A 27080-nucleotide genomic window follows, 5' to 3' on the forward strand; every position below is an offset into this window, starting at 1 on the left:
GCTGAATGAAAGGATGAACATCGGAGAGGGGCCTTCTTGACAGAACATTGGCTTCAGATGCTCTCCACCCTCTCCAACTGCTCTGGCTGTCCTCATCTAAGTGTGAGCATCTCCACAAAGGGGGCCTGACCCAGTCCTCTCTGATGAATGAGTGAAGGGACAGGCCAAGCTCCTCAGCCTCCACATCCCAAATCCTTGTGGGATGGAGACATATAACCAAGGGTGATAAAGGAGCACCAATGTTACAGCTCTTACTGGGAGGGAAAGCCTTCTATGGGCTAAGGAGCCATCAGAGTAGTACTTGGGTAAAGCACAGCCAGAAAGCAGAGACAGGACCAGTTTATCCTGTCACAGAAGTCCCAGGCAGAGGTTGAGGACTGTCAGAGAGCAGACTCCAGAGAGTAGCTGGTGTGGGCCTATCTCTGTGGAAAGGAGGGAGTTGCCTATGCCTGAGCCCAGAAGGACCCTCACAAGAACCAGTGGTCCCAGGAGCCAGCACCCATACGATGGTGCAGCCCCAAAACACACTGGCCACTGAAGCTCTCACCACTGACCCTCAGGTCTGAGTACTAAGTGACAGTGTCTTTTCTAACTCTGCCCAATCCTTCCTGGATGGGCCAGCTGGGAGGGCTGATCCCATGTCTTCCCTACCTCCCCCATCACTGTGTCCACTATTCCCAGCCTCTGTTCACCCATTCTCTAAGCATCTCTGGACCTTAGGCTGTACGACATTAAGGCAATGTGGCTCTGCTAGTGGGAGGAGACCACAGTCCCCAAGCTCCCCTTGGTGTTTCCCTAGGAAGCTTTGGAATGTTCAGGTAACTGAACACTTCCTTTGGGGGTACAGATGCATCCAGTGAGAGTCTGTGGGGCTCAGCCACATGAAAAGGCTCCCGATAAACCATCCTCCCTCAGCGCCTCAGCCTTCCCCTTTAACTGGCCTCCAGGACATATATGTCATTGGGTCTGCCACAAGTGAAGATGATGCACTTGTCCTGCCCCAGACCCCAACCGAGCCATGGGGCTCCCCAGAGGGCCTGCCTCTCCCGGACTCCTGAATGTGGGCAGACTCAGGGCCCTGCCACCACTCTCCCCACAGAGGTCTGGGCACCACCCCCAGGGAAGGGTCTGAGGCTGGTAGAGTCCTGGCTGTGGGAACAGGAAGGTGCTTCTGGGTGGAGAATAGGAAAGGCAGCTGCAGAGACCTCTGCCTGCTCAGGAACTGCAGGCTCTGGGGAGCAGCACTGGTTCCCACCCCACTTCTATACCACTTCAGAAAACATGTCCACTCACCTTGCAAGGCTGGCTTTCCAGGTTCCCCTCTTGTTGCCTGCATGACACCTGCCAGCCAGGGATCAGGGCCCCTCCCTCAGAGGGGAAGTGCAGGAGGGCAGCAGTGGTACCACCGGCCATCTCGACCCCTCTGCAGCTGTGGACAGGGCCTCAGGCAGAAGCTGAGGTGGCCCCAGGAGGTCAGGGAGGAGTCCAGGCCGAGGCCAGAGTGCCCAGGTGGCCCTGTCGGTCCAGTTCCCGGTCGTGTGAAGACTGCTGGAGTCATGGTGGACCACGGAAGCAGGCCAGGGACTCTGCCCATGCAAGTTCATGGGTGATCAGCTCCTTTCTTCACGTGAGCTCCTGTGAGGTGGCGCTGATCCTCGCGATCACCTCAGCCCAGCAAAGACACAACCACACAAGATGGTAAAGGTGAGCCTGCTGTGGGGCCAACCCCAGGCTGCCACCATGTCACTGTTTTCCAATCTATACCATCTTCCGGTTCCCATTCGTAATGTGACTGGTTAATAAAAGAACAAAAGGGAGTGTTAACAGTGTCGTCGGCTTAGCCAGGGAGCCCCACCTGTTCTGAATTTCACCAAGTTCCTGACAGGCTGTTTCATCTGTTTGGTTACATACTCATTCAAGATAGAGTACCAGGGCCCCTGAACTCAGGAAAACTGGACAAGAGACGATGTGATGCATCTCCAGTCACCAGACAGCGGAGATCCCAGCGAGAAGGGACACCAACAGCTGCAGCCCTGTGACCGCACCAGCCACGGCCAAGGTGGTTTGGGGCTACGGTGCCAGGAAGGGAAACTCAGACACAGCTGGCAGTCTCCCTCAGTGGAAGAGACAGGAGGGCAAGGAGGCAGCTAGAAGGTGTGGGGCAGAGTGCTGGGGAGGAGGGGCTGCACAGTGGACAGAGCAGAGGGTCCCCTTCAGACTTCAGCTGAGGCGGAATCCGAACTGTGTGAGAGAAACTACACGAGGAGCCCAGGGCAGGAATCCCTGGAAAGGAGCAGACAGAACGATCCCCAGAGCTCACACAGGGATGGCACTATTTTTGTGTTCCCACAAGCCACCATGGAAAAGCCTCCTAATTCACTGCGTATGAGGTAGAATCCTCAGAAGGGCATCCCCCTAACCATTGGGCTAAATTAGCTGCAGACCAAAGGCAGCTCTGGACCCACTCTAACACTCCTCAGAAGCAAGCCTCTAAAGGATCAACTCATGCCAAGGAACTTAACCATGTGCCAGACCAAGATTAACACTATTTGAAGAAATACAACAAAACCCAGCAACCAACAACATAAATTCACACTGTCCAGTATTCAATAAGGAAATGGCCAGGTGTATCAGTTGGAGCCCAGCCAGGAGACAGAAACCACATGGTATTTTAAATAAGGGAAGTTTAGTATAAAGAATTAGTCACTATTTATAAGGAGTTAACTGAAAGGAAACAAAAGAGAACGTTACAGAATACAGTAGGGTGAAGGGAGGTACCCAAGGGAAGGATTCACACCTGGGAGGTGGGTGGTCACAGCCCACTGGACGGTGAAAAGCTCACTGGGCTGCCCCCTGCCAAAGCTGGAGGCTGACAACCACCTAAGTGGGTGCCAACAAAATGAGCTGGGAAGCTGTGTGCGGAGATGCTGATGAGCTCACCGGAAAGTTGCCAGGAGGCCAGCCGGGGTCCCATGGCACTTGCCTGGCAGTGCCTGCCCCTTCCAGACACACAGAGGATATCAGGGCTGGCACCACAGGGGTGCTGCTGAATTTGCAGCCAGGAAACTGCCTGAAAAGGTGCCGCAGAAACTTACTGGAGTGAGCTCCCATGTGTCCTATGTGCCAGCCTGTGCCATAGAGCAGAAATAAGCAGAACACAAAGAACCGGGAAGAGAGGCCCCTTCTCCTTCAGCACCCCCAACCGCGAGGATTAGCATCAGGTTTAAGCTAGACTCTGACCATCTCAGGCATAGAGACTGAGTTCTACCCAGCAGTTTGCAGACTGTCAGCTGTGGACTCTGGTAGGTTTCCAGTAATTATGCAAACAATTCTGCAGCCTTCAACTGAGGCCACCTGTGAACTGGTCTTTAACTGGCCCAGTCCACACAGACAATAGCTTTCTGGAGTTTGTTTCCTGTTTTTTTTTTTTTTATGCTATAAGTTTATTTACAAATATATTGAGTATATTGAATTCAAGAGTTTGATCAATTTTTCAAAGAGACCGCACCTCTTAAAATGCTCCTTTCACATCCGTTTAATGGATTAATTAAAACACCCTTATTTCTTAAGCAGTTCATATCTTACTATAAAAAAAGGTGCAACAAAACCAGATCCAAAGTACAAAGTCATCATAATTAGTAACCACATGTTTTCCACTGAAAATGGCAAATTCTTCCTTGGCCCCACCTCACAGTGTCTCCCACAGACTACAGAGGCTGTGACCCTCCAGACGCTCTGTCCCAGCACAGCACTGCTGGAAGTTCTGTGAAAGGCACAGAGACGGAAGACAGTTAAAGTGTTTCCTATTTTTATCCATATTCTACTTCCTAAATCTGCCTTCCAAATTATGCTTTCCATTAGGCATTGGCAGGGGTGGATGACTCTTTTCACAGAAGATCGCTAACATGAGACACTTTCTTCAATGTCACAGACCGCACAGGATGCTGCTTTGGAAACCCCTTTGTCATCTGAAAGACTTGTTGTGTATCTGAGACTTTCATCATTACGGTAGGTGGCTTACAGATGGGAATTCAAGTAGGAATGGAAACAGGCAAGGGGCACTAAGGGAGAAATACAGAGGTATTACGACTCCTGCGCACGGTTACCGGAGGATTCTAAAATTCTTGCTCACATGCTGGCACGTGACTTACAAAGCAACGACAGTTCATGTGCACCAGGACACGGGCTCAGTTTAATAACTATTCCGTTGGGGAACAGTGGCTTGGCTGGTTACACATCTGCCTTTGGCTAGGATCATGATCCCGGAGTCCTGGATCGAGCCCCATTGTCAGGCTCTCTGCTGGGCGGGGAGCCTGCTTCTCCTTCCCCCCTCTGCCTGCCGCTCTGCCTACTTGTGCTCACTCGCTCTCTGTAAAGTAAATGAACAAAATCTTTAAAAAAAAAAAAAAAGTAACTGTTCCCATGACATCGCTGAAATGATGTAATGTTGAAGACACGCCCTGCAGGGTGCCCAGCTGTAAGAAGGAAGCAGCGGTCAGTGTCGGGCCATGAGCCCTTGGCTCTGGGCCGGGTCTGACTCCGAAACCTTGGTGTTTCCTCCTTGCCTGATGCCCAGTCAGTCCCATGTAAGCCGCTTGCTCCTGCATTAAGCCAGGGGTACCTCACTTCTATCTGTGCATTCAGCGGGGAACTTGCCCACTGTAATGAAATGAATAAATGGTTTATAAACATGAAAAAAAAGCACGTTATGTATAGATAAACAAAGGTAGAATAAGTGATTTCCGCTATAAGCTGGAGGACAATGGAATTACATCTTTAAAACACTGAAAGAAAGGGGAAAAAAGGTGTCACCAGGTATTCTCTTAATCTACCAAAAATATCTTTCAAAAATGAAAGCAACAAACTTTCATTTTCCAGTCTGGCATGTAAGGAGTTTGGAAGCGGTCACTACTGTCCTTACAATAAAAAAGCTAAACAAATTGAAAAACAACTCTTTTTAGATCCATGAGAGAACTGAAGTCACAGGATAAAACACTGCCCAAACAATCAGAGGAACAGGCAAACAGAAAAAATCACAGCTTACTGGAGCAGATGCGTGGGGCAGAAACCAGGGCGGGAAAAATCAAAGTGTAAGTGATGAGTCACTAAAGGTTCAATCCGGACAAGTACAAATTAACAGAACGTAGGGAGGTCCCACTCTTAGGGGATCCGCGTACTTCTGTTAGTTTTATCTGCCAGGTTCTCACAGTGAAGATCAGAGAACAAAACCCCTTAGGCTTCATGCAGGGAAAGCGGAAGAGGAGCCACTCTGAGATACAGCGAGAGCATTCTTTTCTTAACGAGGCCTGTCCTCAAGGGAAATTGCTCTTACCAGAGCCTAGCTTACTGAGATTCACCGAAACCTATCAGACCTAGGGGAAAGAAAATGTCCAATTCCAGTCTTCTCCACCTTCCTGTTTCACTTAAAAGAGGACCAAAACCCAAAACCAAACAACACGTGTGAAGGTCACAGGCCAGGGGTACAGGTTCACTTAAAGACTGAGACCTAATCACAGAACCACAAAGAGATCCCCCTTTTTTTTTTTTTAAAGATTTTAGTTTTAAGTCATCTCTACATCCAACATAGGGCTCGAACCTGTAACTCTGAGATCAAAAGTCGTACGCTCCACCAACTGAGCCAGCCAGGTTCAGATCATTTCTAATAACATCAACAGGGCTCCTGTATAATAACCCGGGCATAAAACTAAAGAACTGCACTTTTCAGACCTAACTTAAGAAATCCTTAGGGAAACTCAGACACAAAGAAGAGACAAAAACAAGGACACCAGAGGAAATTTAAGCTCTGATACCTACTGATATAGCCAACAGTAAACACAGCCTAACTCCTAGCTAGGTAAACATAAAACCTCACACAAGGGCATATTTATCTCCAGTCCCTTTACCCATTACACTGTGTCTGGCTTTCAAAAAATCCCAAAGCATACTAAAATAACAAACAGACTTGAAGAGACCAAGCAAGCAGAGAACCCAACCCAGATATGGCAGAGATGCTAGAATTATCAGACAAAAAGTTTGAAGCAACTATCGTTAATATGCTAGAGCTCTAATGGAAAAGTGGACAACATGCAAAGACAGGTAATATAAACAGGGAGATAGACATTCCAAGGAAGAATCAAAAGGAAATGCTGGTGGGGCGCCTGGGTGGCACAGCGGTTGGGCATCTGCCTTCGGCTCAGGGCGTGATCCCGGCGTTATGGGATCGAGCCCCACATCAGGCTCCTCCGCTGTGAGCCTGCTTCTTCCTCTCCCACTCCCCCTGCTTGTGTTCCCTCTCTCGCTGGCTGTCTCTATCTCTGTCGAATAAATAAATAAAATCTTAAAAAAAAAAAAAAAAAGGAAATGCTGGCAACCAAAACAAAACAAAACAAAACACACCCACAACAACACTGTAATAGAAATAAAGAACACTTTGATGGACTCATCAAAACTCTAGACACAGCCAAGGAAATAATCAATGAGCTGGAGAAAATGCCAATACAACTTTAAAACTGAAAAGCAAAAAGAAAAATGAATGAAAAGGACAGAACAGAATATCTAAGATGTAGTCTACCTGCAGCAGAAACAGAAGAAGAGAGAAAGGAGCAGAAGAAATAGTGATCCAACAATGACTAAGACTTTTCCAAAATTAATAGTAGAGGGCAAACCACAGAAGCCCACCGAACACCAAATATATATAAAAATTATAAAAAATCTGTACCTAGCCATACCATATTCAAGCTTGCAGAAAATCAAAGACAAAGAGAAAACCATAAAAGAAGGCAGTGGGGGAGAAGCCTCACCTACAGAGAAGCAAGAATAAGCAGCATATTGGCCTTCTCATCAGAAACCATTCAAGCAAGAGAGTGGAGGAAATACCTGAGGTACTGAAGAAAAAAAAAGCTAAAGAGAAAAAAGACTTTATAAGATGAACAAAAATTAAGGGAATTTGTCACAGGATAGATGTACCTAACAAAAAATGTTACAAAATTTCTTCAGAAAGGAGACAGACACAGATCAGAAACACAGATCTACACAAAGAAGAGTGTTAGCAAAGGAATAAATGGGGGTAAAATATTTTACTTTTCTTCTTCTTTTTTTTTTTTTTTAAGATTTTATTTATTCATTTGACAGAGAGAGAGACAGCCAGCGAGAGAGGGAACACAAGCAGGGGGAGTGGGAGAGGAAGAAGCAGGCTCATAGCGGAGGAGCCTGACGTGGGGCTCGATCCCAGAACGCCGGGATCACGCCCTGAGCCAAAGGCAGACGCTTAACCGCTGTGCCACCCAGACGCCCCTACTTTTCTTATTAATTGACCTGATGCATAACAGTTTGCTCAAAATAATAATTTCAATAAGGTATACAATAACTGTAGCTTCTGTACAAGTGAACTGAATGAGAGTGATGTCATAAGGGGCAGGAGGAAGGAACTGGGGACATTCTGTTATAAGGTACCTGCATTAACCATGACAGGGTATAGTATCTGAAAGTGGATTTAGAAGAGCCCTTGGATTAGTTGTACATACATACTGTGAATTTAATAGCAAACACTTAAAAAGAACGATTTTTTTCCTTTTAAGTATAACTGATATGCTAAGAGAGTGGGAAAACGTAGTCTATAAATGTTCAATTAAAGTCAGATAAAGTAGAAAAAGAGTGGAATACAAAACCAAAACTAAAGGCAACGGATAAAAAACAGTAACAATTGTGGCAATTATTAATCCAACTGTATCCATAAACACTTTAAATGTCAATGGTCTACATACTATTTTTAGACCACAAAACTATTAAAATGGAAGTCAACCACAAGAAAAAATGTGGAAAGACCTCAAATACATGGGGGTTAAAGAACATCCTACCACAGAATGAATGGGTTAACCAGTAAATTACAGAAGAATTTTAAAAAGACATGGAAGCAAATGAAAATGAAAATGTGACAGTCCATAACCTTTGGGATGCAGCAAAGGCAGTCCTAAAAGGGAAGCATACTGCAGCACAAGCCTACCTCCTTAGCAAGAAAAGTCTCAAATACCTAACCTTACACCTAAAGCAGCTAGAAAAGGAACAGCAAATAAAGCTTAAAGCCAGGAGAAGAAGGGAAATAGTAAAGATGAGAGCAGAAATAAATGATATAGAAATAAAAAATCCCAGAACAGACCAACGAAACTAAGAGCTGGTTCTTTGAAAGAATTAATAAAACTGATAACACCCTTGCTAGACTTATCAAAAAGAAAAGATAAAGGACCCAAATAGATAAAATCATTAATGAGAGATCACAACCAACACCACAGAAATACAATTATAAGGGAATACTATGGGGGCCCCTGGGTGGCTCAGTCTGTAAAGCATCTGCCTTTGGCTCAGGTCATGATCTTGGGGTCCTGAGATCAAGCCCCATGTTGGGCTCCCTGCTCAATGGGGAGCCTGCTTCTCCCTCTCCCTCTGCACACCCCCCTCCACTTGTGCTCCTGCTCTCTCTCAAATAAAATCTTTAAAAAAAATAACAGAATACTATGAAAAATTATATGCTACCAAACTGGGCAACCTGGAAGAAATGGACAAACTCCTAGAAGCTTATAAACTACAAAAACTGAAACAGGAAGAAACTGAAAATTTGAACAGACACATAACCAGCAAAGAAACTGAATCAGTAATCAAAAATCTCCCAACAAATAAAAGTCCTGGGCTAGATGGCTTCCCTGGGGGAATCCTATCAGACATTTTTTTAAAAGACCTTATTTATTTATTTGAGAGAGAAAGAGAGAGGGAGAAGGAGACTCCCCACTGAGGAGGGAGAGCCTAACACGGGGCTTAATCCCGGGACCTCGGGACCATGACCCTAGCCAAAGGCAGACACAACTAACTGAGCTACCCAGGCACCCCTCTACTAGACACTTACAGGAGAGTTAATACCCATTCTTCTCCAACTGTTCCAAAAAATAGAAATGGAAGGAAAACTTCCAAACTCATTCTACAAGCCAGTATTACCTGATTACAAAACCAAAACCCCACTAAAAAGGAGAATTACAGGCCAATAACCCAGATGAACATGGATGCAAAATTTCTCAATAAAATATTAGCAAATCGAGTTCAACAGTACATTCGAAGAATTATCTACCACGAGTGAGATTTACTCCTGGGCTGTGGGGGGGGTTTCAATATTCATAAATCAATGTGATATACCATATTAATAAAAGGGTAAGAACCATATGATCCTATCAATAGAGGCATAAAAAGCATTTGATAAAATACAACATCTTTTCCTGATTAAAAACCCTCAACAAAGTACGGGTAGATGGAACATACCTCAATATTTTATTTTTTTTTAAGATTTTATTTATTTATTTGATAGAAAGACAGCAAGAGAGAGAACACAAGCAGGGGGAGCGGGAGAGGGAGAAGCAGGCTTCCCGCTGAGTAGGAAGCCCAAAGCAGGGCTTGATCCCAGGACCCTGGAATCATGACCCGAGCCGAAGGCAGACGCTTAACGACTGAGTCACCCAGGCGCCCCAATACCTCAACATTTTAAAGGCCATATACAAAAGACCCACAGCTAATATCATCCTGAGTTGAGAAAACCTGAGAGCCTTTCCCCTACAGTCAGGAAGAAGACAAGGATGTCCACTCTCACCATTACTATTTAACACAGTACTGGAAGTCAGCCTCAGCAATCAGACAACAAAAAGAAATAAAGGCATTCAAACTGGCAAGGAAGAAGTCACATTTTCACTCTTTGCAGGCAACATGATACTCTGTAGAAAATCTTAAACACTCCACCAGAAAACTGCTAGAACTCATATATAAATTTAGCAAAGTCGCAGAATATAAAAATCAACGTTTTTGTTTTTTGTTTTTTTGAGACAGAGACAGACAGCCAGTGAGAGGGAACACAAGCAGGGGGAGTGGGAGAGGAAGAAGCAGGCTTCCAGCAGAGAAGCCTGATGTGGGGCTCTATCCCGGAACGCCGGGATCATGCCCTGAGCCGAAGGCAGACGCTTAACGACTGCGCCACCCAGGTGCCCCCAATGTGCATTTCTACACACCAATAACGAAGCAGCAGAAAAAGAAATCAAGGAATAAATCCCATTTGCAATTGCACCAAAAATAAGATATCTAGTTATAAATGCAACTAAAGAAATAAAATATCTGTACTCTGAAAACTATAGAACGGTTATGAAAGAAATTGAAGAGGACACAAAGAAATGGAAAAACATTCCAAGCTCATGTATTGGAAGAACAAACATTGTTAAAATGCCTTTATTATTCAAAGCAATCTACACATTTAATGCAATCCCCATCAAAATACAACCTGCATTTTTTGCAGAGCTAGAACAATCCTAAAATTTGTATGGAACCACAGAAGACCCTAAATAAGCCAAAGCAACTCTGAAAAAGAAAAACAGAACTGGAGGCATCACGATTCTGGATTTCAAGCTATTTTATAAAACTGTCGTCATCAAGACAGTATGGTATTGGCACAAAAACAGACACACAGATCAATGGAATGGAGAACCCAGAAACGGACCCACAACTATATGGTCAACTAATCTTTGACAAAGCAGGAAAGAATATCCAATGGAAAAAAGACAGTCTTTTCAACAAACGGTGTTGGCAAACCTGGACAGCAAGATGCAGTAGAATGAAACTGGACCACTTTCTTATAGCATACATAAAAATAAATTCAAAGTGGATGAAAGACCTTAATGTGAGACAGGAAACCATCGAAATCCCAGAGGAAAACACAGGCAGAAGCCTCTTTAACCTCGGTCGTAGCAACTTCTTACTAGACACATCACCACAGGCAAGGAAAACAAAAGCAGAAATGAACTATTGGGACATCATCAAGATAAAAAGCTTCTGCACAGCAAAGGAAACAATCAACAAAACTAAAAGGTAGCCTGTAGAATGGAAGAAGGTACTTAAATGACATATCTGATAAAGGGTTAGTATCCAAAATCTACAAAGAACTTATCAAATTCAACACCCAAAAAGCCAATAACCCAGTTGAGAAATGGGCAGAAGACGTGAATAGAACTTTCCCAAAGAAGACATCCAGATGGCTAACAGACGCTTCAAAGATGCTCAACATCACTCATCATCAGGGAAATACCAATCAAAACCACAATAAGATACCACCTCACGCCTGTTAGAATGGCTAAAGTTAACAACACAAGAAACAACAGGTGTTGGCGAGGATGTGGAGAAAGCAGAACGCTTTCGCATCATTAATGGGAATGCAAACTGGTACAGCCACACTGGAGAACAGTATGGAGGTTCCCCCAAAAGCTAAAAATAGAACCACCCTTGATCCAGCAATTGTACTACAGGGTATGTACCCAAAGGATACAAAAATACATATTTGAAGGGGTGCGTGTATCCCAATGTTTATAGCAGATTATCAACAAATAGCCAAACCATGGAGAGAGCCCAAATGTCCACCAACTGATGAATGGATAAAGAAGATGTGATATATATATGCAATGGAATATTACTCAGCCATCAAAAAATGAAATCTTGCCATCTGTAACAACATGGATGGAGCCAGAGTGTATTACGCTAAGTGAAATAACTCAGTCAAAAACACAAATACCATATGATCTCACGCATATGTGGATATAAGAAAGAAAACAGATGAACATACGGGAAGGGGAAAAAGAAAAAAAGGAGAGAGGGAAACAAGCCATAAGAGACTCTTTATGACAGAGAACAAACTGAGGGTTAATGGGGGGAGGTGGGTGGGAGATGGGCTAGAAGAGTGATGGCTATTAAGGAGGCCACTTGTTATGATGAGCACTGGATGTTGCATGTAAGTGAGGAATCACTGAATTCTACTCCAGAAACCAATATTGCACTGTATGTTAACTACCTAAAATTTAAATAAAAATCAATCAATTAATTAATTAAATAAAAAGTCAATAGTCTAAAAGACATTTAAAAGACAGATTGTCAAGGGCACCTGGCTGGCTCAGTTGGAAGAGCATAAACTCTCGATTGTGGGCTCAACTCATGACACCCAAGATCAGTGGGTCAAAAAACACTATGGGGCGCCTGGGTGGCTCAGTCGTTAAGCATCTGCCTTCGGCTCAGGGCGTGATCCCAGGGTCCTGGGATAGAGCCCCGCATCAGGCTCCCTGCTCTCCGCAGTGAGCCTGCTTCTTCCTCTCCCCACTCCCTGCTTGTGTTCCCTCTCTCACTGACTGTCTCTCTCTCTGTCAAATAAATAAATAAAATCTTAAAAAAGAAAAAAAAAACACTATCCAACTAACTATAGGAGGTCATCAAAAAACCCACTTTTTTTTTTTTTTTTTTAAGAGAGAGAGCTCAAGCAGGGGGCAGGGAGGGACTAACGAAGGGGGAGAGAAAGAATCCCAAGCAAACTCCATGCTCAGCAGAGAGCCTGACGTGGGACTGGATCTCACAACCAAGATCATGATCTAAGCCTAAATCAAGATTTAGACACTTAAGCAACTGGGCCACCCAGGCGCCACTTTAAATATAGAGATACAGATTAAAAGGATGGACAAATACACACCTTGCTAACACTAACCAAAATAAAGCTGGAGTAGTTATATTAATTTCAGACAGAACAGACTCCAGAACAATGAAAATTATCACAGATAAAGAGGGGCATTACATAACGATAAAGGGATCAATTCTTCAAAAAGACAAAATAATCCTTCATGTGTATGGATTTAACAACAGAGCTTCAAAATACACATCCGAAAAATTGATAGAACTTCAAGAATAGACAGATGAAACCAATACAGTTGCAGACTTCACTACCCTTGTATCAGAAATGGACAGATCCAACAGGCAGAAAATCAGTGAGAACACAGCTGACCTATGTTCAACACACAGGTCACCATCAACACCATCATTCAACTGGATATAACAGACACGTAGATATACTTTATCAAGCAACAGTAGAACGTGCACTCTTCTCAAACTTCCATAGAACATTCCCCAACACAGACCACATTTGGGCCATAAAACACATCTTAAGAAATTTAAAAGAATGAAAATCATGCAATGTCTACCATCAGTCCACAATTAAACTAGAAATTGACAACGGAAAAATAGCTGGAAAATCCCCAAATACTTGGATATTAAACAATACACTTCCAAATAATACATAGGTCAAAGAAGAAATTTCAAGAGAAATTAAGAAATATTTTGAATTAAATGAAAATGAAAATATAATTTACCAAAATTTGTGAGACGCACTGAAAGCAGTGCCTAGAAGGAAATTTATAGTATTGAATGCGTGTATTTGAAACGAAGATCTAAAAAGTAACCAAACCTTCCACTTTAGGAAAAGAAAGAAAATTAATTCCAAAGTAAGCAGAAGAAAAATAATAAAAATTAGAGCAGAAACCAGTAAAACTGAAAGTAGGAAATCAAGAGAGAAATTCAAGAAACCAAAAGCTGCTTCTATGAAAAGATCAATAGAATTATAAACCTCTAGCCAGGCTAAGAAAACCAGAGGACACACACTATTAATATGCAAAATTAAAGAGGAGACATGGTTACAGATCTCATGGACATTAAAAGGATAATGAAAGAATATTACACACACCTCTATGCCCACAAATTTGATAACTGAGAGGAAATGGAGCAATTCCTTGAAAGCACCATCTGCCAAAATTCACACAGAAACAGAGAACCTGAGTAGTCCTCTATTTAATAAGGAAATTCAATCAACCATAACTTTCTTTTTTTTTTTTTAAAGATTTTATTTATTTATTTATTCGACAGAGATAGAGACAGCCAGCGAGAGAGGGAACACAGACAGGCAGCAGGGGGAGTGGGAGAGGAAGAAGCAGGCTCATAGCGGAGGAGCCTGATGTGGGGCTCGATCCCATAACGCCGGGATCACGCCCTGAGCCGAAGGCAGACGCTTAACCGCTGTGCCACCCAGGCGCCCCTAACCATAACTTTCTTTTTTTTTTTTTTAATTTTTTTTAAAGATTTTATTTATTCAACAGAGATAGAGACAGCCAGCGAGAGAGGGAACAGAAGCAGGGGGAGTGGGAGAGGAAGAAGCAGGATCATAGTGGAGGAGCCTGATGTGGGGCTCGATCCCGCAACGCCAGGATCACGCCCTGAGCTGAAGGCAGACGCTTAACCGCTGTGCCACCCAGGAGCCCCTAACCATAACTTTCTAAAACAGAAATTATCAGGCCCATTTGGATTCACTGGTGAATTCTACCAGACATTTAAAAAGAAATTATACCAATTCTCTATAGTCTCTTTCAGAAGATAGGAGTAGAGGGAATACTTCCCTAGTCATTCTGTGAGGTCAGCATTACCTTAATGCCAAAACCAGACAGTCTTTATAAGAAAGGAAAACCACAGACTGATATCTCTCATGAACACAGATAATAAAAAAACCCTCCAGAATATATAAACAATTCAAATCCAAATAATGTATAAAAAGAATTACATATCACGACCCAGTGGAATTTATCCAGGTATGAAAGGCTTGTTCAACATTCAATAATCGATTAAGATAAATCATCACATCAACAGGCCAAAGGAAAAAAATGTGATATTAATAGATGCAAAAGAAAACATTTCAGAAAACTCAACACCCATTCAATGAAGAAAAAAAAAACTCAGCAAACTAGAAACAGTGAGGATCCTCAACATTACTCACTTTGTAAGTGAGGACACATGATATACAATCTAGGCCACAAAGAGAAGCTGGAGACAAGACTCTTTGGGAAGGTAAGATTCAAAAAACAGCTGTAGGTCACACATGGGTGGCTCAGTCAGTTGGGTGTGTCACTTTTGATTTCGGCTCAGGTCATGATCTTGGGGTCATGAGATCAAGCCCTGCACCGTGGAGTCCGCTTGGGATTCCCTCTCCCTGCGCCCCTCAATCAATCAATCAATCAATCCTTAAAAAAACCAAAACCAAAAACAAAAAACCAGCTGTGTATATGGAGGAACTGAAAAAGTCAGACAGAGACTCAGGCAAAACACAGCCCCAGGGAAGACCTTAAACTTTCACCTTGGTCTGATCCCTGAGCTCAGATCAAGTCCACCAAATGAGTGAAGGTACTGCCTAGGCACAAAGCAGTCTGCAAGGACAGGTAGAGGTGGCTGCTTTTTCAAATACCTAATTTTCAACAACAAAAAAAGGTACACAAAGAAATAAGAAAATATGGCCTATTCAAAAAACAAATTGGAAAAACCTTCCTGAGGAACACAAACATCAAATTTACTAGACAAAGACTTTTTTTTTTTTTTTTAAGATTTTATTTGTTTGACAGAGAGAGAGCGAGCGAGAGCACACGGAGGTGGAACAGCAGAGGGAGAGGGAGAAGCAGGCTCCCTGCAGAGCCGGAAGCCTGATGTGGGGCTCGATCTCAGAACCCTGGAATCATGATCTCAACCAACTGAGCCACCCAGGCGTCCCTAGACAAAGGCTTTAAAATAGCAGTCTTAAATAGCCCATTCACAATAGCATCAAAAAGAGTAAAATGCTTGGGAATAAACAACTAAGGAGGCAAAATATGAACATCAAAAGTACAAGTCACGGCAGAAAGGAATCAAAGAAGGCATATATAAATACAAAGACATTGTGTCTTCATGGATTGAAGACTTAATATTAAGATGTTACCACTACCCAAAGTGACCTACAGATCCATGCAATCCCCACCAAAATCTCAATAATCCTCTTTATAGAAACAGAAAAAACTATCTGAAAATTTGTATGGAATCTCAAGGGACCCTAAATAGCCAAAAACAATCTTGAAAAAGAAGGATAAAGGTCTCACACTTCCCGACTGTGAAACTTAGTACAAAGCTACAGTAACACAAACCGTGTAAAATGAGCCTACAGACAGACATATAGACCAATGGAATAGAGAGCCCAGAAACAAACCCCTGCCTATAAGGTCAAATTATTTTCTATACTTTATCAAAGGTATGTCTCTATATGAAAAAACAGCATATACAGGGTTCAATACTATCTGTGATTTCAGACACCCACTGGGGGTCTTGAAATGTATCCCCCACAGATAAGGGGGAACCAACGTATACTAGGCAATGGGATTTCTGGTGTCCAGTTTCACACGCAAGGAGCTTGGAAACTGCCACCCCATCCTAACAAGTAGTAGAAAACAGGATTGACAATCAGTTCTTGGGTCCACGAGAGGGGAGGACACAGGCCAAAATGCTGTCCACAAAGCTGGAGGGACAAACAGATGAACTGAGGAACCTTAAACACGTATTGCTAAGTGAAAGGAGCCAATGTGAAAAGGCTACATGCTACATGATCCAAACCACATATGTGGGGAAAGGCAAAACCAGAGAGACGGTAAACAGTTGCCAGAGGCTCCAGGAAGCAGGGATGGATGCACAGGCGGGGCACAGGAGAGTTTTAGGGCATTCTTAAGTACTCTGTATGATACTGTTATTATGGAATTTTAACATTATATATTTGTCAAAAGCCACAGACTGTAAAATAGCCAGAGTGAACCCTAACCTAAACTATAGACTTTTAATTTTTTTTTAAAGATTTTATTTATTTATTCGACAAAGATAGAGACAGCCAGCGAGAGAGGGAACACAAGCAGGGGGAGTGGGAGAGGAAGAAGCAGGCTCATAGCAGAAGAGCCTGATGTGGGGCTCGATCCCAGAACGCCGGGATCACGCCCTGAGCCGAAGGCAGATGGTTAACCGCTGTGCCACCCAAGCGCCCCTGGACTTTTAATTTTTTAAGGCAATCTCTACACCCAACATGGGGCTCAAAATCACAACCCCGAGATCAAGAATCACACGCTCTACCAACTGAGCCAGCCAGGAGCCCCTTGGACTTTAGTTAATAATAATGCATCAATATTGGCTCATCAACTCTAATAAATGTAGTAGCAAACCCACACGGGATATTAAAATTAGAGGAAAATGTAGTGGGGGAGAGGGGAGGGAGTACATGGAAACTGTGCTTTCAGGTCAGTTTCTCAATAAACTTAAATATGCTCTAAAAAATACAGTCTATTAGTTTTTCAAAACTAAAATGAGGGTAAGATTGACTTCTGGGATGACAACATGAAGAGTTATGCTCACCTGCTCCCCAGTAAAACTGATGAAAGCCATAAAACACAACCATCTGTCTAAAGTGTCTAAAAATGGTTTTAAGGGTGAACAGCAACTAAGAGCACCCATGGAAATTCAAAATTTGGTAAGAAAGGCATGAGTCTGAGATATGTGAACCAAGACTGCTCCTTTCCTCCCCCAACTCAGTTCAGCAGCAAGTGGAGACCCCACTCCCTCTTCAGACTACTGCCATCAAGAACACAGCACCCAAGCCAGAGGGGCTATCTTCCCTGGAAGAGCAGGACCTCAGAGTTTTATCTGGGCCCAGCAGCCTGTTCCTGAAGCCAAGTCTCAGGTGAATGCAGTAAAGAAGGGGGGACTCCCTTCTTCTGTCCAGCCCCTAACTCGTGGAAGGGAGGCTCTACCTTGGGCAGGATGATCTGAGAGAACTGGGGCCCTGATCACCTTTGTCTCGGCTTGTGAGGTGGTAGATCCAAGCCAGAAGCAGCTGAGTGGACCTCAGGCTGCTGCCTCGCCTCCCCACTACGGCCCAGCATTGAGAGTGGAGTGTCACTCAGAGAAAAGCTTACCACTGGCTTACCCAGCTCCAGTTCTGGCTTAGAGATTTTTACCTAGGATAGAAACAGGCCAGAAAGCATCAGCTCCTAAAATTGCTCCTCAGGAACTGACTTCATTTACATCAGAAGGTGAAGATGTTCAAGCCCTAAGGGGCTCTCCAGAACAGTGGAGGTTGTGATAAAAGGCAGCTGGGAGGAGATTCAAAATACAGACTAAACCACAGGCCAGCTAGTTCACAGGAGAGAACAGGGAAATAACACAAGGTGGGAAGAGCTGTCCTGGGGTCAGAAGAAATGTCAAACACTGATTTCAGAAACTATTCCTTCAATGCAGCCAGAATTTAATAGGATTAGTTTATGGAGAGATTTATGGATCCTAACTGCACTCAGGCCATGGGTACACAGTAGCAACAACACGCCTGGTGAATAAAACAACACAGGCCCACAAAACAGAAATGGGCCTTAGGGGAGGTAAGCGCCAATCTAGGCATCATGGGACAAGCTGAATTCACTTTCAATGAGGAGCAGCAATAAGAGGAAAACAATTTCTTAACTATTAGCAGATTAGACAAAGTTTTCTTGCAGGAGGAAAGCAAAGGATGGGAGTTGGCCCGGAAAGATGAGGCTCTACTGAAATGGGTCGGGCCAACCCAGCAAATAATGCAAAATAATCCAAGGACCAGCACTGGGAAAGGGCTTGTGCTCGGACCCAACAGAGCCACTCAATTATTTTAATATAGATGGAGGCTCAGAGGCCATGGGGCAATGGCTTTCCATCCTGGCTGCTGAAGCTCGGGGCACACCTATGGGAATCCCGTGGCCCTCCAAACCCATGGGAGTTCTCTAGGGGCACATTTACATTGATGCATTGTGGGTGCCCTCATCCCGGAACAAGAAAGAATAAGATGTATCCCATGTATAGCTAGCAGGTCTAAGAAATATTCTACATAGCACTTGGGTCCTCCCTGTAGAGGGAGATGAGCCCTGTTACATGACACACAGTGTCTCAGCACAAGCCAATAAGCTGAGATGGGGTAGCTGGTTTTGTTCCCAATTAACTTGGAACCCAGAATAACCGAGTCATGGTCAGTTATAATGATGCCTACTCAGGGTGCCTGGGTTGCTCAGTACTTAAGCGTCTGCCTTTGGCTCAGGGCGTGATCCCAGCGTTCTGGGATCGAGCCCCGCATCGGGCTCCTGCCCCGCTGGAAGCCTGCTTCTTCCTCTCCCACTGCCCCTGCTTGTGTTCCCTCTCTCACTGGCTGTCTCTCTGTCAAATAAATAAATAAAATATTAAAAAAAATACCTGCTCATGATAATATCTGGCATATAAGCAAGGGTCAGTTCTGTTGGGAAGACAAAGCAAACACCTCTGTAATTCATACTGATCTGTTCTGTAATGAAACTGAAATGGGATCACACTACAATATGGCGTTAACACTTGTGTTGTTGCTAAGAGTCAACTACCGCATGTAAGTAGTCTACAGTAGTACTGATATTAAAGGTCACATTTATTGAGAGATTGAGTTACAGCCCCGCCTGAGGAAGAACTGGATCTAGCTAACCTTCAGCTCAGCTGATTTCTACACTAAATAGTTCTGCACAAGTTTATCATAAAGTACAAAGACCAAAAATTCAACATAAGACCTTTGTTTTCAGTTCTTCATAAGCCAGATCACTCAACCTTTTCACAAACATAGGGGTTCCATGAATACATGCTGGCCTGAATAAACACAAAACACACCTTCCCTTCCTTAAACCACTTGTCGCAGAAAATGTTCTCATTGAAAGAACTAAACACAGCGGGCAAATATCCTAAACATTTCTGACTATTAATTTATCCCCTACCCTGTTCTGTGTGCCTAAGGGACAGCTTGAGACTCTCTGAGCACACACAGGAGACCTGGCCAAACCAAAGTGACAGCTTTGGCGGAAGAGCCTTCTCTGATCAAAGAGCACTGTGATTAGCCTGCTGACAGCTCCTCACCTGGCATGTTCTGCTACAGGGCACGCCTGCCATTTACTGGAGCAAATGCTGAGAGGAGTTGTTTCAGGTGAAGAGTACCACGTCCAGGATTCCTTCCTGTGGCCCAGAGACCACCAAGGGACAGCTGAAGCCGTCACGGACAGTGGCACTCAATGACTCCTAAACCACACCTCTTTTGGGAGCTCCTTTGTTTTCCTTCTCATCTATTCTTTCCCTTTCTTTTCTGTGTTACACTTAATAGGGACCTTGCTTAGCCCAACAGGTTCACAAAAATAGTCGCAACCACCTACTGTACAATCTTAGAAGGGACACTTAGCCATATACCTCAATGGCAGATGACTCTTGTTTTTGACCACAGCTCCAGACCCCACAAGTGGAGAATCTTGCAGAACAAACACATCAATGGTGAAAATTCATTTCAGCACTTCAGGATACGGGGCTACTGGGAGATAAGACATTTCTTCTCAGGAGGGTCCAACTGCCCTGGGTTGGTGGGGACGGAGGAAAGCAACAGTTAGAGGAGATTCCTGACCTCTACCTCTGGGTCTCAGAAGGTATGGGGAGTTGAGAACACTGAACTCTCTCCAAATTCAAATAAGCTGCATCAACAGGTCCTGAGTTAGTTCAGTTATGCTCATCAGGGATAAGCAGCCCCTCAGCAGGCCAGTGCTCACACTCTTCCACTTTGGAATATATATCACGCATCACCAGGTCCCTTTCAAGAAGCAAGGCTAGAAGCACAAGAGCCTCCTGGGTCCTCCTGCTCTGCTCTCCAAGCAAGTGGGCAACAGTCCATGAAGGGTGAAAATTCCACTGGCCCATGTGAGCAAGGAGGCAGAGGTAAGCATGTTCACGGCAGTATTGTTTATAACAACAGAAAAGAAACACACACACACCCGTAAGTGCCACCTACACAGACTAGGGGCAGAACTAAGGCCTGGAACTACTCTGGGCTCACTGCACAGCCACTCATCACATTCACAAAGGGGCAGAAGCAAGAGGTCACTGGATAACCATTCCCTCTCCTGTGGCCACCCTCCCCCCACCACTCCATATCATCACCCCAATTATTTATGAGACAACAAACTGTGGATGATGCTAGGTTCTGCACAAATCAAGTTCTACTCTCCCATAAGACGTGCAGTTAGGGCAATAAAAGCATTAATCACTTCTGTTACATAAGAGAAAAGCCAAATGTATTTTTGGGAAAGGTAAAAACAGTATTTAACTGAGGTTAATGTAAACTACTGATAAGAATCCCGTGAGCAGACTGTGTGAAGAGAATCAGATTTCACTCTGGAGGATGAAGGATTAGGATTGGAAGACCTGAATGCAGAGAGGGAACTCCATTACTGGCTGCTGGAGGTGAATGCCAGACGCCTCAGTAAAGTTTAGAAACGCTAAACAGACAACTATTATACAGGAAATGCAAACACGTAGCTGAAGATCTACCCCAAAAGAGAAGGTTTTAATGAGAATGTTCTACGGGGGCACCTGGGTGGCTCAGTCAGTTAAGCAGCTGCCCTTGGCTCAGGTCACAATCCCAGGGTTCTGGGATCAAGCCCTAGGTCAGGCTCAGCAGTTAGTCTGCTTGTCCCTCTCTCTCTCTGTTCCTCCCCCCTGCTTGTGCATGCATGCGCTCTCTCTCAAATAAATAAATAAAACCTTTAAAAAAAACCACAGAACCTACAGTCCTGAACTTCAACAGTAGTAGTAAGGGGGCACCTGGGTGGCTCAGGTGGCTGAGCATTCAGCTCCTGGTTTTGGCTTAGATCATGATCTTGTGGGTTGTGAGATCTCGCCCCATGTCAGGCCCTGGGCTCAGTGTGGAGTCAGCTTCAGCTCTCCAGCTCACTCTTTCTCTCTCTCTCAAATAAATAAATAAAATCTTTTTAAAAAAATAGACAGTGGGGCGCCTGGGTGGCACAGCGGTTAAGCGTCTGCCTTCGGCTCAGGGCGTGATCCCGGCGTTATGGGATCGAGCCCCACATCAGGCTCCTCTGCTGGGAGCCTGCTTCTTCCTCTCCCACTCCCCCTGCTTGTGTCCCCTCTCTCGCTGGCTGTCTCTATCTCTGTTGAATAAAAAATAAAATCTTAAAAAAAAAAATTAAAATTAAAAAAAAATAAAAAAATAGACAGGAACTCACAATATTTTCTCTCAAATATATATACTTCCTAGCTCTGATCACTGGCAAGGCTGGAAACAATAGTCAACCTGGTACCAAAGAGCATTCCTAGTACCAAGACTGTGATTCTGAAACACCATCGCCCAATAAAAGAAACCCACGTTTCCTGGAGAAATTGCTGATTCCAAGTCTGGGTGCAGGAAATGAGCCTGAAAAACCTGACATACCAATGGAGGAGTTCAGAACGTGCCACCCCAAAACAAGCTGCTTTGGCATACTATCTTGAGTTAAAGGTACTTAAAAACAGCAAATGTAAGGAAAACACTCTGACCTTCCTTCTTTTTCTTCAAGCAGATGTAATTCCCATATAAGAGAAGTCCTCTCCATATCAGGAGAGTAACATTCTTATCATCAAGGATAAAGCTGAAACAGAGAGTTCTATAAACAGACGTTGTTAAAAATAATGATGTTCCTTATCTTCCTCACCAGATACTTTAGTCACTTTTTCACAACTGTCTCTTCATTCAATCTAATACAAAAGCAAGTAAGTTTCATCATTTCTTTGGGTCTTCATTCCTCATGAAGGCTCCCATTTCATTTAAAATTTGTGTTACAGGGGCGCCTGGGTGGCTCAGTCAAGTTATGCGTCTGCCTTTGGCTCAGGTCATGATCCCGGGGTCCTGGTATTGAGCCCCACATCAAGCTCCCTGCTCAGCGGGGAGTCTGTTTCTTCCCCAGCCCCTCCCCCAGCTCATGCCCACATACTAATAAAAAGTTTTAAAATAAAGTAAAATAAAATTTTTGTTACAAAAATGTGTATGCCTGGGACACCTGGGTGGCTCAGTCGCTTAAACGTCTGCCTTCGGCTCAGGTCATGATCCTGGAGTCCCAGGATCGAGTCCTGCATCAGGCTCCCCACTTATCAGAGGGAGTCTGCTTCTCCCTCTGACCCTCCCCCCTCTCCTACTCTCTCTCAAACAAACAAATAAATAAATAAAATCTTTAAAAAAATGTGTATGCCTTTCTCCTGATATGTCTTATGTCGATTTAACTCTCAGGCCCAGCCAATGGAACCCTAAGAGGGTAGAGGTAAAATTTTGCTTCCCCTACACCAGATACCAAGGACACTCTCAATGACTGCTAGGACTGTATCAAAAGGACTCAGGAGCCAAGTTAGAGGCTGTCAATGACCAAAGATGGGATTAATCGGGCTTCAATAAGAACAGTAACTTCAATGAATTGAAACCCACTGAATAATTAAAATCCATGAATTGATGATACTTTATTTTCAAGATTTATTTATTTGAAAGAAAACATGTGCACACAGAGGGGAAGGGCAGAGGGAGAGACAGACTGGCCGCAGAGTGTGGAGCCTGATGCAGGTCCGATCCCACCACCCCAAAATCACCACCTGAGCTGATATCAAGAGTGGGAGGCTCAACCAACTGCACCACCCAGGCGCCCTGATGATGATATATTAAAAGAAAACTCGGGTGCCTGGGTGGCTCAGTTAAGCATCTGACTTTGGCTCAGGTCTGAGGGTCCTGGGATTGTGTCCCACATCGGGCTCCCTGCTCAATGAGGAGTCTGCTTCTCCCTCTGCTCCTCTCTGCACTTGTGGGCGCACTCAAGCTCTCTCACTCACACAAAAATAAATAAATAATCTAAAAAAAAAAAGAGCATCTTAAAAAAAAAAAAGAAAACTAAGTGGTCACCTTCTGAGGATGAAAGAGAACTACTCTGAAAACTAGATAAAGGAATCAAAAGATTTATCCTGCCTTTTCTATATGACCTACAGCTTAGACTAACCACCCAGTACATAAGGGGAAGTCTGTCCTTCTAAAATGATTCCAGCTAATATATGAAAACAAAATTATAATTAGAGTATCACTAATCATGCAATCTCCAATGAAGTAACAGATCTAGCCACGGAGCATTGATGGCTGTTCTTTTTTAAAAAGCCAACACCCCGACATTAGATGCTTTCCAGTAAGTGAATACAACACTATCTATAATCTTGCCAAAGGATTAAATCCTAGCTTGATAAAGCCTCTTTGGTCCAGCTTATAAATTTACAGGAATTATAGAGGACAGAAGAACATGTCGAGCTGTAATGCAAATTTAATAAGCAAAATCCAAACTGAAAGACTCTACAAATCAATCTGTCAATGTCCCTCAGCAGATAGAAGGAAAATAAGGGATTGAGGAGAAACATGTAGTTTAAGAGACTGAAAAGGCATATTTATTGTTTCAATGGACAAGACTAAAACTAAGGGGACTAAGGCAGGGTACTGGTAAGAATGAATATTCCAGGCATAATGGTCCACAAGCTGCATAAAGATGGGGAGAAGAAAAGGCAATGGGGTCAATGGACTAGAAGTTCCCATCAAGGTTAGAGAAAAGATATAATAGCAGCCAATCCCCCAAATGTAAACTCCTGGGATTTGGGGAAGGAAGATAATTCGGTGAGGTGGTCAGTTTGCATTTAGACACATCTGGGCGGAGTCCTGGATCTGCTTTGTTAGCTTTGTGACCTTGGGCAAATTATTTACCATGAGCCAATTTCCTCATTTATAAGTTAGTACAATAATATTTATCTCATACAGTTTTTCAGAGGATTAAGGAAGATGATGGATGGAAAAGGCCAAAGAAGGTGCCTAGGATATAACTCATAAATGTTCTTTTCTTCCCACAGACAAAACTCAGTATTTATTTGCAGCCAAGTTCAGGTTCCAAATTAAAAGTTTCCTTTACTAATGGGGTGCCTGGGTGGCCCAGTTTGGTAAGCATCTGACTCAGTTTCAGCTCAGGTCGTGATTTCAGGGTCAGGAAATTGAGCCCCGTATCTGGCTCCACACTCAGCGCAGAGTCTGCTTGGGATTCTCTCTCCTTCTGCCCACACCCCCCACCCCCACCCTGTGCACACACACTCTCTCAAGTCAATAAATCTTAAAACAAAAGAAAACAACAACAACAAAAAACCTTAACTATGTGGAGCTTTCCAATCTTGAAATGCTTTTACCCAGTTACATGAATGTAACTAAATGATGTGATAAATGATGTGTACAAATGAGTATGACATGTGATAAATGTACATTTGCTGAAAGCCACTCTTATGAATTTTCCTTATATTTATAACCAATCTGCTGACTCAATGAAGTATTAAGTGGAGCTGTAAAGGGAAATTTGAATTTAAATATACTGAAGATAGGGGCACCTGGCTGCCTCAGTCAGTAAAGCATGTGACTCTTGATCTTGGGATCATGAGTTCAAGTCATGAACAGGGGGTAGAGATTACTTAAATTTTTTTTTTTAAATACTGAAGATAATGCTCTATTTCTTAGGCTGGACAGTAGACCCACATGTGTTTATCAATATTCTGTTTATCAATATTCTTTATACTACTTATGTTCTTATTGTATATTATGCTTCACAATAAATTGTTTAAAGTGAGGGACGCCTGCATGGCTCAGTCAGTTAAGCGTCTGTCTTCAGCTCAGGTCATGATCCCAGGGTCCTAGGATTGAGCCCCGCGTCAGGCTCCTTCCTCAGCGGGGATCCTGCTTCTCCCCCTGCTTGACACTCCCCCTGCTGGTGCTCTCCCTCCTGACATATAAGTAAAATCTTAAAAAAAAAATTGTTTAAAGTAAAGAACTAGCCTTCAGTCTTGAGTGTTTTCCCCTAAGAACTGAGAAAGGATTCTGGTTTCATCAAAGAACTGGCAAACTTTTAAAAATAAAAGGTTATACCGTTTATACGGTGTATACATGCACCATATATAACCAAAACTTAATTATACCATTAGTATAATCATTAGAAATAAGCAAACACATATCGTAACATGTATTCATTCCCCTGGATATAGCACAGGTCTATGCCATGTTTTGTTGATCCATTCATCTTCTGTTGGGCATCTGCTGTGGCTATTAGGAGGAGCCCAAGTTTTTGGTTAAACAATTTTTTTTTCCAATTCTTTTGGGCAAATACCGAAGAACAGAATTACCGAGTCATAGTAATTCTATGTTTAACTTACTGAGGAACCACCCAACTGTTTTTCCACAGCAGCTGCACCATTATGAACCTCTAGCAATGTATGAGGCTTCCGATTTCTCCAGATCCTCCCCAACACTTATTTTCTGGGATTTATGGGGTTTTTGAATTTCCTTTTTAAGCCTGTCCTATGGGATGTGAAGTGGTATCTCAGTGGTTTTGATTTGGTTTCTCTAATGACTGATGATGTTGAGCATCTTTTCGTGCGCTTGTTGGCCATTCATATCTCTTCTTTGGAGAAATGTCTACTGAAGTCCTTTGCCTATTTTCAAAGTGAGTATCATCTTTTTGTTACTGAATTTTAAGAGTCCTTTGTATATTGTGGATATTAGACCCTTATCAGATACAACTTTCAAATGTTCTTTCCCACCCTGTGGGGGTTGTCCTTCCCATCCCTTGACAGGGTCCTTGATAAACAAACAATTTACATTTTTATTAAGTCCAATTCTATTTTTGTCTTTTGTTCCTTGCTTGTGCTTTTGTTGTCATATCTAGAATCCATGGTCAAACCAAGGTCATGATTTATTTTCTCCTAAAAGTTTTATGCTTTTGTTCTCCCACTTAGGTCTTTAACCCATTTTGAATTTACTTTTGTATACGATATAAAGGGTCCAACTTCATTTTTTTTTTGCGTGTGGATATTCTGTTGTCCCAGAACCATTCATTCAAGATTTTTCTCTCCCCAAGGAAAGATCTTGGTTTTTTTTTTTTGTAAGATTATTTAAGAGAGAGAGGGAGAGGGCACAAGCAGCGAGAGAGGCAGAGGGAAAGGGACAAGCAGACTCCCCGCTGAGCAGGGAGCCTGATGGGGGGCTTGATGCCAGGACCCCGAGATCATGACCTGAGCTGAAGTCAGACGCTTAAATGACTGAGTAGTCAAGAGCCCCTTGGCATTCTTGTCAGTAACCAATTGCCCATGAACACGTGGGTTTATTTCTGGACTCTCCATTCCACTGATGTATACACACATATCTATTCTTAAGCCAGTAGTGCAGTCTTGATTACTGTAGCTTTGTAGTAAGTTCTGAAATTAGAAGTGTGCACCTTCCAACCTTGTTCTTCTTCAAGAATATTTTGGCTATTTACAGTTCCTTACAATTCCACACAAATTTTAAGATCAGTTTTTCCATTTCTGGGGGAAAAAAAAAGAGGGGGGCTATTGGGATTTTGACAAGGATTACACTGAATCTACAGATCGCTTGGGACAGTACTCCCATTTTAACAATATTAAGTGAAAGAGGACTTAATTTTAACAGCAAAATTACAAATGCCATTATTAACTTTATTGGGCAAAATGCT

At 43.3% G+C, this 27080-nt stretch overlaps 2 protein-coding genes across 2 annotated transcripts in view; both read right to left on the bottom strand.

Moving 5' to 3' along the window:
- The window catches only part of DNASE1 (deoxyribonuclease 1), a 45115-nt gene that overhangs the window by 14537 nt on the left and 3498 nt on the right, over nucleotides 1-27080 (bottom strand). The window contains exon 2 of the mRNA XM_034670495.1: nucleotides 1294-1792. The gene's annotated coding sequence lies outside the window, so the exon portion shown is untranslated. The remainder of the gene's footprint in view (nucleotides 1-1293; nucleotides 1793-27080) is intronic.
- Nucleotides 1801-6146, bottom strand: LOC117804181 (cytochrome c oxidase subunit 7C, mitochondrial-like). The gene has a single exon (XM_034670498.1). The coding sequence runs from the start codon at nucleotides 3856-3858 to the stop codon at nucleotides 3559-3561; it is 300 nt and encodes a 99-aa protein (XP_034526389.1). The 5' UTR covers nucleotides 3859-6146; the 3' UTR covers nucleotides 1801-3558.

Source organism: Ailuropoda melanoleuca, chromosome 10, assembly GCF_002007445.2.
Source record: "Ailuropoda melanoleuca isolate Jingjing chromosome 10, ASM200744v2, whole genome shotgun sequence".
NCBI lineage: Eukaryota > Metazoa > Chordata > Mammalia > Carnivora > Ursidae > Ailuropoda > Ailuropoda melanoleuca.